Genomic DNA, 19,266 nt, shown 5'->3' with positions numbered 1-19,266 from the left:
TGGTTAAAAGTATATTGGTGAAACAGAAATATTTTATAGATATAATATAATAATAACAAATTGTGAATGTAAAATGAAAAAATCCGACAAGCATCAAAGGATTGGAGAAACCTAAAATATTAGTGGCTTCCTCATTCACTCAGAGACCCTATCTCCTGAGGTCAATCTCAGGGCCTGCGATTAGATCAACTGATATTAATCTTCTCAACTTTAGCCTGGCGTCAGCACCTTATGGCTGGCAATTTAAGAGCAAGAGAAAGGTTGGTCCACAGGAGACAGAGCCATGAGAGTCATAAGTCAATAAGCTGGCCAAGCTTTTAAATGAAACCAAAGTACTTCACATGATGTATGAGCTTTGAGATCAGCCTGATCGCTCTCATGTCATCACTGCTGGGTACAATCAAGCACAAAGGGGGATAATATATAGAGGGAATATGCATGTGCAAACATTCCAAGTAATGTGGAGGATGTTCCCCATAATTATGGATTTGCATAAATATGAAGCTACTTTTATCTCAAATTCTTAAAGGTACAAAGTTGTGTAAATTGCATTACTTCGTTAACAAAGAAAATACTTAATTAGATGACTGGTTGATGATAGTATACCTAGAGTATCTTCGTAATATATGTATGTAATGCAATTGTATTCATTTTTCTATGACTTAGACCCTGTTCACATCTGGCATTAAAGTGCTTCCTTGAATCGGAGCACTCTTACCCGCTCTATATTCAAATGTTAAAGTACGTCATTTATGTTCCTGAAGACGAAATTATGTTTTTACCCAGTCTGGATGTTAATTCTAGATCTGAACACAGTCTTTAAGTGTCATCCCATCTAAGGTTGTGTTCTATTTGATATACTACAGGACTGTAACCGTACAAGATCACCTTTATAGATCACATCTGCAGCTTCAGATAAACTTCTTACATATAAACTGTTATAGGGATTTGTTCAGTTTAGCAGAAAGTTGTACAGACACTAAGACAAGTCAAAATAGAAGACACCACTGTTTAAAGGGGATGCCTCTTTATAATACATTTGTATAAACAATATGTCAAAAAAAGACCAAAAACAGCAGTAAAAGCTATAACTTTCTTTACTTTATACGGTGCACTGGCCTGCAGTTGTATATACTATTTACATCATAGAGATGTATGCATTGGCCAATTCTGCAGAGAGTAGTGATAAATTAGCACGACAAGATTTCCAGTGCTTACGGGACGCTTCACTCAGATTTCATTAAGTTAATCAGGCTTAGTAATCACACAGCTTTTTGCCAATATGTGTAGGTTGCCACCAAGAAGAGTTTTGATGCTTGCAGATAGAAGAGAGTAAATAAAGTAAATGAGGGGATAAAAAAGAGCATATTTATTTGTGTCTGTGAGAGTTGGGGGGGGCAGCTGGTGTTGTTGCCTGAAGGCCTGATTTCTTGACTTTAACAAAACAAGAAACGCCAAAAACAAAGACACGGTGGGAGTTTCGATCTCCACGGCGCATTTACATAGCAACATGGGGTCAGTGCAAATGTGAGCACACTTCCATTCGCAAAATGTACAAGGTAATTATCCACTCTATGGAGTCCTGCGAGAAGCAAAGTAAGAGAACAGTGGATGAAGTCCCAGCTGAGATGGATTATATGTCCTAAAGGGAGATTAGTTCTACAACTTACTTGACTGGGTTGTGTATTATTCATTAGAGCTCCACATTCAATTGTTGTGCAATTTGTCAAGTAGGATTCTTTGAGCCCAAAAGAAACTGGATAGATTGGGGTTAGCTGTCACTTTTACTCTCAATCCCTGGGTTGATCTGGAAATGTTTGATTTATTTTTTATTCCCCAGAGGCCACTACTCTGTGTTACTCTCACCCTGACACCAGTACCACCTCCAGGGAATATTCACAGTCTAGTTACCAAGATAACAACTATGACAAATGGACATTTTAAGTGTTACAGCACGGTCAAATTTCCTGATCTAAGAAAAAGGGGAAAACTGCAGAATGCTGAGGGAGTCAAAATATAGGCATATATTAATGGACCGTGCAGTAGATCTATATATATATAAATAGACAGCTGATAAGTGGTTGATAAGCCGGAGAAGGGTGCACATATATCTTGCAATAGTATCTGGTGCTTAGGTGAAAGACAGCAGTAGAGGCAATTTGAGCAATTGAATGCCAGAGGTCTAAAATCACAAGGCATGACTAATATTAAAAGGGTGCTCCATCACAAGGTACAGGTCAACCAAAAAAGGCAGAATATGAGGTGTATTTTACAGAAACTGCACTGCACCTGAAAGAGTATTTTCCTAAAACACGCATTCTGAGTTATTTTTCCATACCCAACATTATCTACATCAGATGTTTCAATAATGTCTGGAAATCACCTCACTGAATAATTTGCCTCAATTAGTGTACTGAACACAAGAAACAACATCATCTACTTGTCTCAGGTCCCAACTCACCGTGTAAGTGATCACTGCCAACATGCCAATCAAGGTCAAGGTGCTGATGGAGAAAGATAGAGCTGGTAGACCATCTGGAGGTGGAGGGAAAGGAAAGCCATTAGAGATTTAACCTTAGGCCTCTGAAAGAAACATCAATAGAATCTTTGACACTGGTACAAACTAGCAAGAGCTTTCAAGACTTTCTTGAGTGCACTTTGATGGCATTTCAGTCGGCTTTTATTACTTTTCATACTAAATTCACAGATGAAATGTTGCCAGAATTCAAACAACATTGAAGCAGCGACATGGACTCAGTAAAGTTACATTGAAATTTCTTTGAATAGTTTACAGAAGCTCAGAAATGTCATCACTAGAGCCCTGTAAATGATGCAATGAGAAATTTTCATAAGAAACTGTTAATCTAGTTGACTTTAAATTCGAACAGACAGGGTTAAAATCTTTAAATCCCATTACATTTGCGGGTCTGTATAAATGGGTTCATCAAGGATTTTAATTTTCACTTTGTCTGTTGCTTTTCCCACAGAATTCATTAATTTATTCATACATGCATGAACATCGTTTTCATGCGAGTGACAGGTACACAGATTAAAGCATGAAAGACAAGTTCTTGAATGAGAGAGAGAACTTGTGGATATGCACAAAAATGCAGCTCAAACTATGATATGTGACTGTCTGTGGATGGTCAAAACTTTATGGTCGATAACAAGAATGAGCACATGGTAAATAGCACTGCATAGTGTTGTACACAGCTATACAATGCAGCACTGGAGCAAAATACCAAGTCAGAAACATCTTCTTAAGTTCTTTTTAAAAATCATTCATTGTGGAATGACAAGATGGTCTAGATGATTAATGGGACATACTGCTTTAACAATTGACCTGTCCATCTAAACACACTGCATCAAACAAAAAACATACTGTATCATGTGCAGTAAGGAGGTTTGTGGTTGACTCTCCCGTGCAAAGAGGATGGCCAGCAAAGCTGTTAGTCAGTATCAACTGCCCATGTAAGTGTATGACGTTAATATTAATTGTTAAACTCTGAATGTTTGTTCCCTAATAACAAATGAATATTAAAAATGTTTAGACTCAAAAGGTTTTGTTCTGAGGAGCAAAGACAGTCCAGACTAGAGGTATTCTTGATTATAATATGATTATTTATCCAATCAACTATTTGCAGGCTTCAACCGGAGCCACTATGGCAGCTGTAGCAGCAAGTCATGGTCTGGAAGGAATAACTGTAGCTAATGAAGAGAAGGATGTAGGAGATGAGGAGGAGGAGAACATGCTGCTGTGACAGAGGCTGCTATGGCAAAGGCAATAGGTGAGATTATGAAAAAAATACATTTTCTAATTTGTTTAACACCACATGGAGGGAGATTATTGAGCTCGATCAGTTATTTATTGTTACAAAGAAATTGGCGATGAAGAAACCCTCACCCAACCCCCACTATCAGCTGCTACAATAGAGGCCAATTCAGTGGGAAACGTTGCTGTGCAAGAGCAACAGGAGTGCTGTGTGTCCACTGAGACAGACATTTGTCTAATTTACTGAGCCAATGTCACTCTTACAAAACTGAAGCTAGTGCACACGCAGAGGCAGGGATACACAATACAAACTCAAAATCTAATGTTAACTACCAATCCTGAGACAGCTAACATTTGTGATGGGGAATCATGGGTGCTATCAAATGTTGATAATCAAATGGAGGCTTTGACTTACACTAGGGACTGAGGCGTACAATTCAGTCAGTACAATTTATTCTGCTGATCAGGAGAATCATTGTCAAGACCAAGGAAATAATCTTAATCCTATATGAGGATTGGAGACAACAAATCTTTAGAAACCCTGCATAACAAACAAGTGATAGATTTAAAAGACGAGGGAATTTATCCAGTAAGAAGGATCTGCTAACATGCTTTTGTAACAATATGGATATTTTAGGATCCAGAATTTTTGTACATGGAACCATTGTTCAAACCACTCAGAGTCCGAGCATGTTTATATCGGCTTCTTTCACCTTTCTTAAATCTACCTTTCAAGTCCCACAACCTTGCAATGCTCTTCAATATGGAGACAGATATGACAAAGACACTAATGATAACACACGGCTAAACATCATGAAGGTAAGTGGCATTATTTTAGTTAGTTGGGTGAACTGATCCTTTCAATGTCTCAGATCCAGCTGACAGTTAAAGTAAAGTTAAATGTTTTGCATCTCAACTAACAACACACCAGATATCACGAACACAGAACATCCGGAAAAGATGCGTCTGTCCTAACTTGCTTACATTTCTTAAGAACGTTCCTCACAAGGACAAGGCACCGTGTTGGCATGCTGGTACTCTTAATATTTGCTTTTAATGAACACACGGTGGTGAAGCCTTCCTCTGGAGACGCATCTGTTCACCATGTTTTGTATTCACTGTCATACTGATCACAATCAGTGTTTACACAGCTGGATTTTTCGGTGTATGTAGGTTGAGTTGGTGCAGGCAGAGAGGGGACCACCCATCATGCAAGGGCAACAGTAGGTGTCACACCAGCTGTCAGAGCTGGAGTTAAAAGACAGGGATTGATAAAGAGAGTGATTGCCTCTCTCCCCTGTCAAGATCCCACCTGTCATAGGGTTTCACGTAAAAAGCAACACAGTTGTCCCTTTATAGATATCCAACATCCTCTCAGCAGCAGCTTCATCGCGCCCGGCCCACCTGTCAGCACAGGCATAGGTGGCTCTCAGCGTGCCTTTCTCCTTGACACTGGCATTTGATTGGCAATAATCCATCAGTATTCAGGACATGGCTGATTTGTGCCGTTTATAACATGTATCACTTTCTTTTGTAGGTATTTCATATGCAGCAGGACAAAGAGGTAGAAAATGGAGATTAATTATATACCTGCACCCTATTGTATCATATGCAGAAAGAAAAAACTTTGAAGTCTTATATCTGGGCAGAAAATTAACATTTGAATGCATGTTTACTCTTCCTGAGTGTTTCGTTGCGATTATGCTGCCTTTGTTTAGTGGTGAGCTTGGTAAAATAGACAATTGCTCCATGTTCTGCGTGGAGAACATTCTGTACATGAACTCGACACAAAGCGAAGGACAGATGTTTGCTGCCACTCTTCTTGGTTTCTTGAGCACATTTTCCGCGGATTAAACAGAGGGAATATTGTCTATTATCGGCAGTGCTGCCACATCTGTACAGCTTTGATTCCAACTGCAATGGAATGAGGTAGCTCTTATCTCACTCCACATATAACCCTTCAGGCTTGTGTGCATGCATGAGACTTGTACAGAGAGGGGTTTATTAAGGAGCTCCTTTAGCCTGAGCACCCGCTTCTGTATAATGACAGGATCATCAAAAGGAAGGAGGAAGACGCTATATGTTCATGGAATGGGATATCATTAGCTGTATGATAACCTCTTTCTTCCATATAACAACATATAGAGGCTTAAAGCAAAGTTGGGAAGCTTATCCGACACCATCATGGCTGTTTTTTTCTGTTTTTGTGGTAAACCTGACAAAGTAAAATAAATTGGGAAACAGGGTTAGATAACAGTTTGTATTTAAGGAGATATTTTGGACGCATAATCCCACATTTGAGGGAAACCACATCAGTACAGATGAAGCACGATAGCAAAATTGAGAGACGGCTGAAAATGTCAAAAGATCAATGGAGATTGGATCAACAGCGTCCCTCCAATTCCCTCACTGTAGGTCTGTCAACTGAAGCCTCAAATACATTTAAAAAATAAGATCCTCTATTTTTACACATGACTAAGTTCGCAAAAAATGATTGGTAGGAACAGCTATGTGTTCGAAATGTTTCACTCTTCCCAGTTAAGGTTGGACTCACACCAACTCAACCCCCCTTGAGGCTTGATACTGTTATGGTCTGAATACCAACATTAATAGCTCCCTGTCTGGGAAACCTTCGGGCAGCACTGGAACATCAATCTATAAATGAAGGAATATGAAACTGTATTTATTTCTTTTCACTTGCAAACCAAGTAACGTCAGGGTGGATTTCCCGCTATACTTAGTGGTGCATTGTATGTTTTACCCTTTTCATTATGTAATGTTGCATTTGCTGTGCTTTTCCTTTGTTGACCAAGTTGTTTGAGTGCCTATATCTAAGGGCGCAGTTTAAAAATCAGGGGCCACACAATATGAATCAGACAGCACAGCTTATAAACCAGGCACAGAGATTTCTAAACTCTACGTCTACTCATTTTCATGTAGCTCTATTATTTTCCCCCGCCGGCCCCAGGGGGGTTTGGTACCACCGTACATTTGTATGTTTCTACAATGGGTAATTTGCATGATGTGAGTTTGGATGATGTTCTCAAGAAAACTACAAGCTGGATCAACACGATGCCAAGCAATCAGCCCCTGCTGACAGCCACATTTTGAACAGGGACTGCATTAGTTGCAACAAATGTAATGATGGACCCATTAAAGATGTAGTGGCCTTAATGAAGAGTCACTGCAAAGCAGTTAGCAGGGTTATGTGGCAAAAGTGCCTTTCCTTTATGCAATTAACCTCCCATCTGGAGAGAGAAGAGATGGGGATTAGAAAAGGGATGATCCTAACATTTCCTCCTAGCAGCGAGCAATTTCCTCCTGTGCCAAGAAAGGAAGGCTAGGGAGAGCATGTAGGGGTCCACTATTGTGAAGAGAGCCAGATGGTTCAACTTCCTCTTTGATTCCCAAGTGACAAAGGGTCAGAGGACTCTTAGGAGAACATATTTGGCAATGATCTTGCATTTGCATCAGCTTAACAGAATGAATGCTCTGTTTAGCAAGTGAAGTCAACCATTATTTACTAAGAATATGATTTACCATTGTATGCTACACTGATATTTAGGCTTTAAAGTTACTGTTTTTGAAATATTTAGCAAGGACCTATAAGAAAAACGAATGCAGAAATGAATCTACAATAAGTGTCATGTTATCAAAGTGCAATTTCTTAAATAAACTGAGAGCTTTCAACAACATCAATACAGAGGTGGGTCGATGAGTAGTCATCAAAATGCCTAAATGCAGTTTCTAAAAAGAAAATATTTGTTTTGTAAAATGTACTCCCTGCTCTATCTAAACAAACCTTTAGACTTTACATCATCACTATAAGACAATAGAAAGAAAATAATAGAAAGAAAGTATGAAGTAAGACTACTTACGACTACTCCCAAGCTCTTCAAAAAGGTATTGTACTTTCTCCCACTGAGAGGAATTCTTGTCAGGTGGGGCTTCAAGTGGAACAAAGGCTCTGAAAGCAACAGAAGAAGTTAAGTGCATTAGGTTGCAAGTGTCTAGGCTGCTAATATGCTTCAGTTGATTCCTTGTCCTGGCATTGATGGCTTCAGTATGTGGTGCATTCCCTAAATGTGCCACACACACACAGGTTCTGCACATAGACAATGAAAGAAAAAAATCCTGCTTTTTCATCATTTCATCACAGGCGGACCTAAGAAGAAGTGTCATTGCTGTTACTGAGAAAGAGTCAGAGAAATACAGACAGGAGGTTTTCACAGTATATGCTATCCACTGTAGAAACAACATGCTGTGTAAGTTGACCTGTGCTTTTCCTCTACTTTGAATCTTCACAACTGAAGGACAAATTTATTCTAGTTATATCTTCACCCTAAAACCAAGTCTGGGAACTTGGAGTTTTCCTGCAGCAACATGATAAATTAAGCCTTTGGAAGTTGTTAACAATTCCAACAGGTGCTCCAACTTTTGTTGACTTACAAACCCTCTGTCTGTACAAAAGCAGTATTGGAAGAAACTGTGTTACTACACCCTCTGATGAATTATGAGGACAACACTGTACTGCAGGCAGTATTCGGTATATTGCTATCTGAGTGGTGTGAGAAAGGGTAAGTCACAAAGGAAGACAGACTGGTTGGTCAAGGGTTCCTCCTACAGCAAGATCCAACGCATTAAAGGAGAAGAATTAGACTGTGGCTTCAGATGCTGGAAGACCAACACAGTCTCCAGACTTAAACCCTATCGAGCTGGTTTGGGATGAAGCAAATCTACCCCCAACGTCCGCAATGAAGATGGGACACAGTTTGTTAACAAAATTAATTTGGTTTCCAATATACAAAGAATACCATGAATGTGTTCATCTGCTGAAAGAGTCATATAGATTCATTTAAGATTAAATTAAATTATTCATTTTTTAAACCTAAAAAATATCTTTAAAATGTGTCAGAGTACACTGACATATTAAATTATGACAAAAATAGCCTGAATTATATGTATTCACTGTGAAGAGCCTACCAATCATTTAAAAAGGATCTTGCAAACCATTTCATTGAGCTTTTGCTCATCCACCTTGGACGCACCCTTGAAAACTGGATTAATTGTTATTCTTAACACAATGGACAGTCTTTTAAACTCTATGCCCCCTCCTATCCTTTTCAATTTACTTTGGAAAGGAACAAATAACCGGACCAAGAAAATGTCCAAGGTTTATTAGACAAAGATATAAGAGCTCCTCAATGTGGTGAAAAATGGAAAACATGTTTTGTCAGCCCTACAGAAACAGCCTTTCTTAAGACCGCCACTATATCTTTATGCATGAAAATATGGGTCAGCAGTATTGATGCTCGATTTCAGTGCAGATTTTAAATGCACTGATCATGAAATCTTTTTCCATTGATCATTAATCCCTCTTGACAGACAACAGTGAAATAGGCCAGTAACCCTCTTAGTATCTAGCTCTAAAAGTCTAATGAAATATGCTGCCTATGCTGTGATTCTTTTAGGAAGATTAAAAATGGTTTTCCAAATTAAAAGTAAAAGAAAAATCACCAGGGGAAGTGAAGGACATTAGCTCAGCATATCAGAGACTTCTCTTTGTCTCAAATGCAAAATACAAAATGGTTCAATGGGCCTCATCTGCCCCGGCATCATGTTGATATCCCCTGGAGTCCACACTTGCACTTAATCTTTCTCAAGTGCATGTAATTCCCTTCGGTCATGTTATGTGTAATTTTTCATTTTAAGAAAAAAAGCACCTCATCAAAGTGACCTTAACCCAACTCTTCTCCTCAGCTGTAAGGATATAACTTTGTCCAGCTGAACTTAAATGACCACGAAATATTCACACTTTTCAAAACATCCCGACTAATGCTCGAGCCTTGTTTTTCCATTCTGTGGCCTGGCTACAGTTGGTATAGAACTCTTCAGCCGAGCTTCTAAAACAAGCTGGAAGTCCCACATCAAAGCTGGGACTAAATAAAATATAGGAGTTAAATTATCGAATATTCGGAAATTCTGGAAATCGTCCTCTGAGAAAAATGAAACAGGAAGCAACATACTCTGGCTCTCTGGCAGAGCTCAACTTGCTTTACCTGGGATTCAAATAAAAACCACAGTAAATTAGGTTATTTTCTTTAAAGGAACCTAGAAAGTGGTGCTAAGTATTAATTAATATTCTGCAGAATAAGATAAACGATAATTCTTAAAGGCAGAATATGAGACTGACATGCACTGCACTCTCCTGAAAATCAGAGTGAAGTCATGTGAGAATAAAGATATTGTCTGGAGAATTCATCACAAGTGATTGGCTGTATTGTTAATGTTTCTGACATGTGACGGACGATGGCAAACTGAAAGAGGAAAAATCATACAATTATCTCAGGTTGAATAGCAGGTGTCATACACACAGAAGACAATGAGGAAGATGTCAAATTGGAAAGATTCAAGTACTGTTCCTGTTGTGAATGTAATTGTTCGAATCCTACTGCATATTATCTATAGTCCGTGTCTGAAAACATTTTAAATTACTTGTTAAAAAAAGTTATTTGCAGTTGCGTTTGGAAAAGAAAAGCCTGTAGCAGTGAAAGATCAGAGGACATTTAACACACAACTTTTCAAGACAAAGACAACGAGCAAAAGCCTTGTGATGTAAAGTCCAGAACTCCTGAGTGAACAGTCACCAAACAGAGCCATTACGTTTCTTGTATCAGAAAAGCAGCCCTGGATAAAAGCTCTCTTGTTGTTAAAAATCAAAGCACTAAAGTAACAAGTGCCAGAACAAAAACAGCAATAGTCCCAATCCATGAGGAAAGAGCAACTAAATTGCTTCTGTCTATAAAAGTCCTAACTTCCAAACTTCAAGCTATAAGAAAGTCTTGTACAGTCATTCCCAAACCAGGTGAGCGTCCCTCCAGTTCACCATTTAATGGCTGAGAGAGCACATTAAATGCATAGGCTGAACTCCAGGCATTTTGCTTTCACTGTTACAAAGGAAATCTATAACACTGAGCAGGTGCTCCTGAACACAACCAATAAAAAAAATACCGGTGGATAAATGTGACATGGATGAAAATGTGCAACAAGAAAAATTTGCGGACGCAATATAGGATGTCACAAAAGAAAGTAAATTAGTGTGTGTGTTATACATAGAGCTAATGCAAGGATCCAGTTAATCCACTTTTTTTAAATTTAATTGAAAAATCAAAAATATACTGTGCCTATATCTAGTGAAGGATACAGTTATTTTTCCTTGAATGGCTTTGCATGGGCAGACAAATGGCAGTGCAGCTGTTTGAAGTGTTCCGTCGCTTATTAACCGAACAAAATGATATGTCCACCCCTCCCTACCATATAATGTGTATTGAAGCAGAAGAGGCCTTACATGTCTCCAACTTACCCAATTAAAAGAAGAACCACACAGACAATGGCGAATCCAACTGTGTACTTCAGAGCGTTTTTCACTTGCTGTAATAACAGAGGAAAAAAAATGAAACTGGTCAATCACGGCCATGAGTGAGATATTATTATTCATTGTGAGTGAGGGATGGGGGTCATACTCTATTTAGCAAAGGACCCTGGCGGGTGAGAGCTATAGAGAGTTAGTGTAGATGCCGTTTGACCCGGCGGAGATAACACGTCACTCCCAGTGCTATTCAAGGTGCTTTTAAAGTAATAATACAAAAGACCTCCCTGTCTGTGAGAGAAAGTGCCTCTGTCAGCTCAAAACTGACACATAGAAGGGAGAAAAGGCACCGGGAGATAGCGGCTGTTTGGTACATCCATCAATGAAAAGACTTCTAAAGATAGGGATTTAAAAAAAAATGTAGGTGACAATGTGGGGCCTATACATTAAATTATGAATGCAGAAGTTTGACAGTATGACTATTTTTACAGCCAAAAATATATTTCCTTATACTTCTTGTATAAACGCAATGTAAGAGCCCTCTGTATCGTCAAGGCCTTTCACAAAAGTAAGCAAATAAGTGGATTTTCTAGTTATTTATCATTTTATCTCCAAAAGTGTAGGTGAATGAGATGTAATTTTTCCAGAACCAGGGAACAAAACATTCAAATTTACAAGCTTCATAACTTTACCCAAGGAAATATATAATCATGCTTCACACTGGTGAAACCAGGATGGAAATGAGTGGTTGGAGACTTGGATATTTGTCTTCATTGTTTGTTGTGTAAAACTGTGTGTGCAGGGAAAAGGATTCATATTTTCTTAAGTTTCCTGGGAAATTCAACTGATATTACTTCAGGACATTTTTGCATTACCATACTGGTCAGCCACAATGAATCACCTGAATGAAATTTGAATTCCTCAGCACCACATTTATGCAGGCTACAGAGTTATGCACTGAAAAAAAAGAAAAGCTGTGTTCTCACCGAGCATTTGTTCACATTGTCGTCATCCCTCTCTTCATAGTAGAAGTAAACAAAAGGGATCCATAGGAAGACACAGAACAGTATGATGGAGTAAAGTGCTGCAAGGACAGAAAGAACATTGGAATACAAGCATGAGTCAAATATCATTTAATGCCAAATAGCATGCTGTGTCGCCACCTGCTATACACCATTAAAGTCTAATACATATTCAGAAACTTTGATGTTATATCTTTATTAGTTTATTAAAATATAATATTTTAGATTGAGATTTGCATTGGGTACTATTTCCTGTATAGTCAATCCAAGTCATCAAACATTCCTCTCATGCAAGTTTGATATTACTGTAGGACGTTCTCTGTTCATTCACTTGAAATGATGTTGAATTTCCTTTGACAGGCTAAAGGCAATGTAGAGAAGACATCAAAGCTGAATCCTGTGAAGAATATGCTTTATTTATGCTTTCCACAGGCACAAACCAACGCAGTTCCCTTTTTCAGTCACACCATTCACTTATTGAAGACAATGGAACTTTGTGAAAATCAAATATGCCAGAGAGTTGTTGGATTTTGGAATGGCATTTCAAGAAAACATATTTATAGACTCTGTTATCATAAGCTGCAGTGGCACATTGTACAAATCCAAGATGTTTCTGAGACAAAAGGATAAATTATCAAGAAACATTGATACCGCACTAAAAAAGTGACTTACACTCTGGCTTTGTAAATAAAAGTGTGTTATGATATACCAAAATTAATAATCCCCCTCCTTCAAACAACAGTTTATTACAATTATGTCCCAGAATTGTTTCTAATTCCTATCACTTATCAACAAACTGCATAGCAATGGTTGTGTGTTTTTGAGGACTGTATTCAATAGGCACCACAAGGGGGATAATTGGGCATTCTCCTGTGAGTTTGACCCTTTGGGCATATAACTGTGCACCATGAAATTACTATGCAAATTAATTAATCAAAAAAATACTCACCATTGTTCATTATGTACAAAAAATATTCACCTGTATTAAGAAAATACTCTGAGGCAATCGTATCTTGCTACTTTATAAGGAAACAAAACAAGGGTTCCAAAAAATTGCAACTACAAAATTGGGTGTTGCAATTTCCATTAGTTGAAAAAAGAAAAGAAGTGGACGGTTAAATTAAAAAAGACATGAACAAAAAACAGTAACTCTTTTAAGGTCCCATGATGCATAAGGATTTCAGTAGATGTTAGTGTTTCCATCAGGGTCTATTGAAAAACACTTTGTTCTGAGTTCTTTGCCCTCTAATTTCTCTCCTGTACCTGCTCCCTGAGTGTAGTGATCCAAATAACTCAAATCTGGCCTCAGGGTCAAGGAGCAGTGTTTCTAATCATTTCCAACCAATAATTCTTGTTAAAAAAGCCTGCTCGCACGTTTGTAGGAAGAAGTAACTTTAGATCATTATTAAAGAAATGATTCCTATAAAAGCTTCAGGGGAGATTCTATCAGAGATAGGAAAGGTGCAGTAGACACTTGGGCCAAGCAGAGGGTTATAAATGACAAGTTTTAAACAATGACATGTTGGAGAGGTCTATGTTTTTAAGTAAGTTAAATAAGTAGTTTGTTAAGTAATCTAGTCACACAAATCGATCATTTAATCAGAAATGTTCCCCAAAATGTGTAAATGCTTATTCAGCCACAGCATCAGTGTTAAATCACATCAATTAGTTTTTCTGTCTGGCAAAAGCAAAAACTGTAAAAAGAAAATGAACCTGGACTTTATTAGTTGGTTTTGTTAATTAATGTTATAACCCAAAAAGAAGTTTCTCCTTTTTTAATAACAATATTTCTAATTGCTTCTTTAGCTTCTCCAACAAAGTGAGGGGGTTGTTTTATTTAGTCGATCAAGTTGCATCACGCTAGAGGCGGGGATGAGCCTGCTGCTTTTACAAGACTGGTTAAGCATTGTTATCCAGATAACCAAGTTTTAGAATGGTATCCTATCATGGCTGACGAGGCTGTCTTTTAGGTTGAAGAATTTTGTGAACTTTAATGTACATCATCATGGGGTCATATGTGCACCAAAATCACACTATATGTATGTTGGATTAAAAGGCAGCCTTTATAAGTATGTGTTCTGAGGAAACAAAAAATGTTGCTTTTTTTCTGTTCAGACTGCCATGCAGGGCACTTAACAGTTGATTTAATTAGAGGGGCGCTGGTATTTTAACACACTATTCTCCTCCTGTTGGTGTATGCGAGATTGCTGAGAGCAAATTTCACATAGTAGTCACTGGTTCCATTCTAACGTCCCCCCAAAGAAAAGGAGAAATGACTGGTGACCATATGAAGTGGATCCAATACACCCCTCCTCTCATCCAAGCTGTTTGTTGTTTGTTTGGATCTCTTCTGCACGCAGCTTTTTAGAGAATAGACCAACACTAAATACATTAGGAATTCATAGAGCGGCGGTGAGGCAAAAACACATAAATGGAGCGATGCTATTTCAAGCTAGGGGCTTTTCTTTCTGCAGCAAATGGATGTTGGTGAAGACAGCCCAGACAACCCGAAAATAACTCCAAGAAAAGCGTGTCATATGGTTGGCATTGTCAATACCTCTTTCAGGTGATAATGTGAATCATTAGCACATTTCGCATTGTGAAATCACCAGTGTTGAATAGTATTAAATAGAGGTTTCACAATTCAGTAGTACTTATGATTTATAAATTTGGCTTTGACTTGAAATCACTACAAACAAACAAAATGAAAAAAAAAATAAGAGTTTAAACTATTCATAGAAAGGAGATACACATAAGAAACTAGATATGAGCCCTAAGCAGTGACTTAATAGCATGATAAACTGTAAATATGATTGTTGAGTGGAGAACAACATAAATAAATAAATAAAATTGAACCATTGCTATACTAATAACCATTTAATCCACAACATTAGTGCCACACTTCAGCTTCAATGCACATGTGGAAAACAACTCCTCCCTATCAGTCAAGAATGCATGGCCTCAAGCAACTATACAAACATGCCCCCCCAGTAAAATGGACTATATTTCACAAAAAGCTCTCTCGGCTGCAGACAAATGACTGTCACTGTTGTAGTGGTTTGTTTTTTTGCCAGCTGTGATTGTGACAGCGCATTATTTCCAATAACCACAGGCTCATTGCTGCACTAAGATATCCATTTACACTCATTTACAGCCAGACAAACTAAGTTTAGGATGATGCCAGGAGCCAATAAATAGATGCCACGCACAGTATGCAGCCACTGGCGTATAGTTGTGGGTTAAAGCAATGGGTGAAATTAATCATAACACCATGAATATAAACATACTGAGAGAATAGGTCATACTGCATTACCATGTATCATCCATTACTCTCTAAACAGATCTTCCACTGGAAAGAATGCCTGACCAGGGATAAAAGTTTAGCACATGTATCCCCCTGACAGAGAGGAGAGGACTGAATAATTAAATGTCCTGTCTTAACCCTAAACATAGTTCTTGTGTTCGTACTGTTTATAGTATATACTCAATTTTACTGATGGGATAAACAGAGTACTGGAAATAAAGGAAATGTATTTAAGAAGATTGGTAGAAGTGACTTTGAAAGCCCACAGTGTTATGACGTGGCACCTGGCAAAAATTGTGAGGTCATCGAAACAAGCGATAGTTACAAACTTCTTTATGTTTTGATAATTTACTTTGGCAAGATTATCTTTTATCAAATACCATTCAGAGCAGTGCAAGTAGTTTCCCTCCCAGCACTATATAAGGCTCAATGAGAAACATTTTGAACCTTGTCATAACCTCATTGGTCCACAGGGGCACTGGCACCTGGACACTTGTCCCTTGTAGACACACAAAGAGCACTACATATTATGTGAAAATAAACGCCAGGGGAGATTTGTCAGAGACAGTGTTTCTCTGACAAACGACTCCAGAGACTGATGAAAATATCTGTCTGTGCAGACACTTGGTGAAAGGTATGACACTATGCGCTTGCACTCTCATTTCCTGTAAACATCAAGGGAGGAAATCATTCTTGGAGGGGAGCAAACCTGGGATAAAACACCAGCGAATATTAGACTTGAATTTGACAGCATGAAGGACTTTGTTTTGATGCTTCTGTTGCTCTGTTTTGGCTCTGTGTAAGAGTAAGCAGATGTTTGCCGACATGCAAGACAAAGACACGTGGAAAGAAAAGCTGAAGTTCCAAGGCTAACTGCTGTGAGTGATTCTTCAAGTCAGTTATTATTGGTTGGCAGAATGACTTACTGAAGCTGGACGAGAGTCCCAAATTGGCTTTACTGTGAGTTTCCCATATGGCAGTTAGTCTTTCAAAATGACCTGTTTCTGTTACCAGACTCCCATTCTTATACTAACACAAAATATAGCAGCTTTTTGGAAACCCCATAGCTAATTTCCATAGAAGAGATCTGCCAGTACTGATCATTTAAAAACTGCTATATTGATTAAGTCACATATTATTATTTGTCAGCTGCATGACTTACTGAAGTCATAAGACACACAGAGGTATGATGAGATTAAAGGGAAATATTAAAATAAAATGTTATTTAAATAACAGTGAACTTTTTGATATGTGAACATTTAGAAATTGCTATATTGAGCAAGTGAGTAAGTAACTTATTATTGGTCGGCTGCATGACTTACTGACATTGTACCATCGGTGAGCTGACAAGTTTTGGGATATTCCTAATTGGCTGTTGTAAATTAACAGTATCTTTTGTCAGATCTCCGCATTTTTTATTTAAAAAAAGCAATAGCAACAAACATTTTGGCAAACCCTTAGCTACTTTAGAAGAGAGTCTCCAAAGCTGCCGCACAAGCTCTGTTTAGTGATGGAATAAGGGGGAGCAGAAGTTTCAGAATGAAAATATGATGCAATGGCATCATGAATATGTTAATTAGCACACAGGCCTATTGCATGGCAGACATGTGACAGCATGTCACAGGAGGAAATATTAGAGTTAAATGTTGGGGCATTTGACCTTAACAGAGCCATCGCTATAGCAACACCTGTACTCTTGAGGCCAAATGTGATTCCACCACGATTTTCAACTCGGTCCTCAATTTTGCACACTGACCACACACAGTTAAGCCATATGGTTTCAGTCTTAGTTGATTATACTGTGCTGAGATTTTAAATAAAATATATACATCTCTGTTGATTAGTAATTCTATTGAAAAAAAACTAAAGAACTGTGATAACATAAGAAATATTGAAAAAGACAAACTGCCAGCATTTGAAGCAGGCTGTGATCAACTTTGTTGTCTTATTGGATCCATACTCAGTAAGACAGACATAATGGAGTAATGACATTTATGCAATATCATCAATATCATCTCTGGACACTCTGTCTTTCTGTTTGTCCTTTGACTGTCTCAACCACTGATGGACTTCTAGCCTGCCTCTAGTCTCAATACTTGTTTTATATATTTCAAGGTAGACATAGTTTGAATCGAAGTGCATTTTGTTTCTCAGCATGCTTTACTATATTCGTATCATTATAGGCCCGTCTGAACCAAAGTAGCCCTCCAAAATAAAACAGCCCTCATTTCCTGAATGCTCTTAAAAGAAGCACTACACTATCACTTTACAATAAACTTCTGTCGGCTCATGTAGGTGGATAAGAATCATAGATAAAGTGAGAGTACTTTCAATGTGCTTACAAGAGGGTTGCATCCTCTCAAGCTTCTCTTCTGCAAATGGCATCAAAAACGGTGAGGAGAAAGCCAATTATTTATTTTAAGGGCCCAGGGGTATTTTGCCCTGTTGCTTAAAGGTCTTATGCACCACTGCTTTGAAGTACTGAGCAGTCAAGGAAATGTATAAATGGACAGAGGCTGGAGATTGAATGGCTAGGCTTTCAGACACGAGGTTCATCAAAGATCCCAAGATGCTATATGGGCTCTAAAAGGAAGTGGGTGTCTATCCCTCTTTGTCAAGTTGAAGGTACATTTTTATTCAACGTGACATTGTCGAGTTTGTGAACATCTGCAGGATTTATTCACTCTACAGTAAAAATATGTAACATTTCGCTCACTTTGACAGATTATTTTCAAATGTAGTGTTTGGCATTAGTTGCATTCTGATTTAGTTGTGATCATTTTCACATAATTTCCATATTTTTCTCACACTCAGAACACATCCTATGTAAAAACACCACACACTCATAAATGCCTGCTTTTGTCTGTATGAGCTGTGACATTGCTAAAATGCATTTACTTGACCTAATAATGTTGCTGTTCATGTATAATCTACCCATCATAGGGAAAAAAGACTGAGCAACAGTGAGATTTTATACCACGGACAGAGTCTTTTAACACGTGCAATCAAATTAACAAAAGGGTGCATTGTCACCTATGAACATCACGTCATCCACTCCCACTGATTCTGCATAATTACATGGATCCACAACTCCATTAATATAACAATGAATGCTATATTATAATTACTGCACCATAATTTCCCCACTTTGACAACACTGTGCTCGTAAAAACCTCCACATGCTAATTTAATAGCAGAAAAGTGGATTCAAAGCTGCTGCAGACAAGTACACAATGTCAACCGCAGGTTTGACTGAACACTGAGAGACATTTCCATATTTCGGAACCAGCAAATGGCAGCGATTTGAGGCCATTGACTGATTTCAAAAAGCAAGTAAATAATGCTGGGTTCTTTAAAATCACTGGACATACACATGCCTATTAACTGTGTTCACCACTGACTGCAAATCAATTGAGCTCGGAGAAAAACATGTTGCACTGGAGGAAATAGGAAATCTCTGTCAGCCCTGTAATTATTCCATTTGTGAAGAGACAAATGGACAGTGCTGTCAAATATGGCCTTACTAAAGCATTCGGCATTAAAGGTTAGATTTGTGAGGCAGCTGTGCATTGAACACACATGGAGCTTGGTCTCCACCTACTGGCAAATAGGAAAGTGATGGTCCTTAAAAAAAGACTCTAGGTCCACATATAAACATCAACAACACAGTGGTAAAAAAGGACTATGATTTTTTTATCATAATTAGGCAATAACTGCCATCAACAAATACAGTCATATATTCACTGTAGATAATATAGTCACATAGAATCAGTTGTAGAGTATTGTATCTAATGAATAT

General features: G+C 38.1%; 1 protein-coding gene across 1 annotated transcript in view; it reads right to left on the bottom strand.

Annotated features, from left to right (window-relative positions):
* The window catches only part of lmbrd1 (LMBR1 domain containing 1), a 53,151-nt gene that overhangs the window by 28,306 nt on the left and 5,579 nt on the right, over positions 1-19,266 (bottom strand). The window contains exons 4-7 of the mRNA XM_069538840.1: positions 12,128-12,225; positions 11,136-11,203; positions 7,651-7,739; positions 2,462-2,535 (exon numbers count right to left, since the gene is read on the bottom strand). Of these exons, the coding sequence (XP_069394941.1) occupies positions 2,462-2,535; positions 7,651-7,739; positions 11,136-11,203; positions 12,128-12,225 (329 nt within the window). The remainder of the gene's footprint in view (positions 1-2,461; positions 2,536-7,650; positions 7,740-11,135; positions 11,204-12,127; positions 12,226-19,266) is intronic.

This window comes from Paralichthys olivaceus, chromosome 14 (genome assembly GCF_024713975.1).
Source record: "Paralichthys olivaceus isolate ysfri-2021 chromosome 14, ASM2471397v2, whole genome shotgun sequence".
Taxonomy (NCBI): domain Eukaryota; kingdom Metazoa; phylum Chordata; class Actinopteri; order Pleuronectiformes; family Paralichthyidae; genus Paralichthys; species Paralichthys olivaceus.
This window is presented reverse-complemented; position numbering and strand designations above follow the sequence as displayed.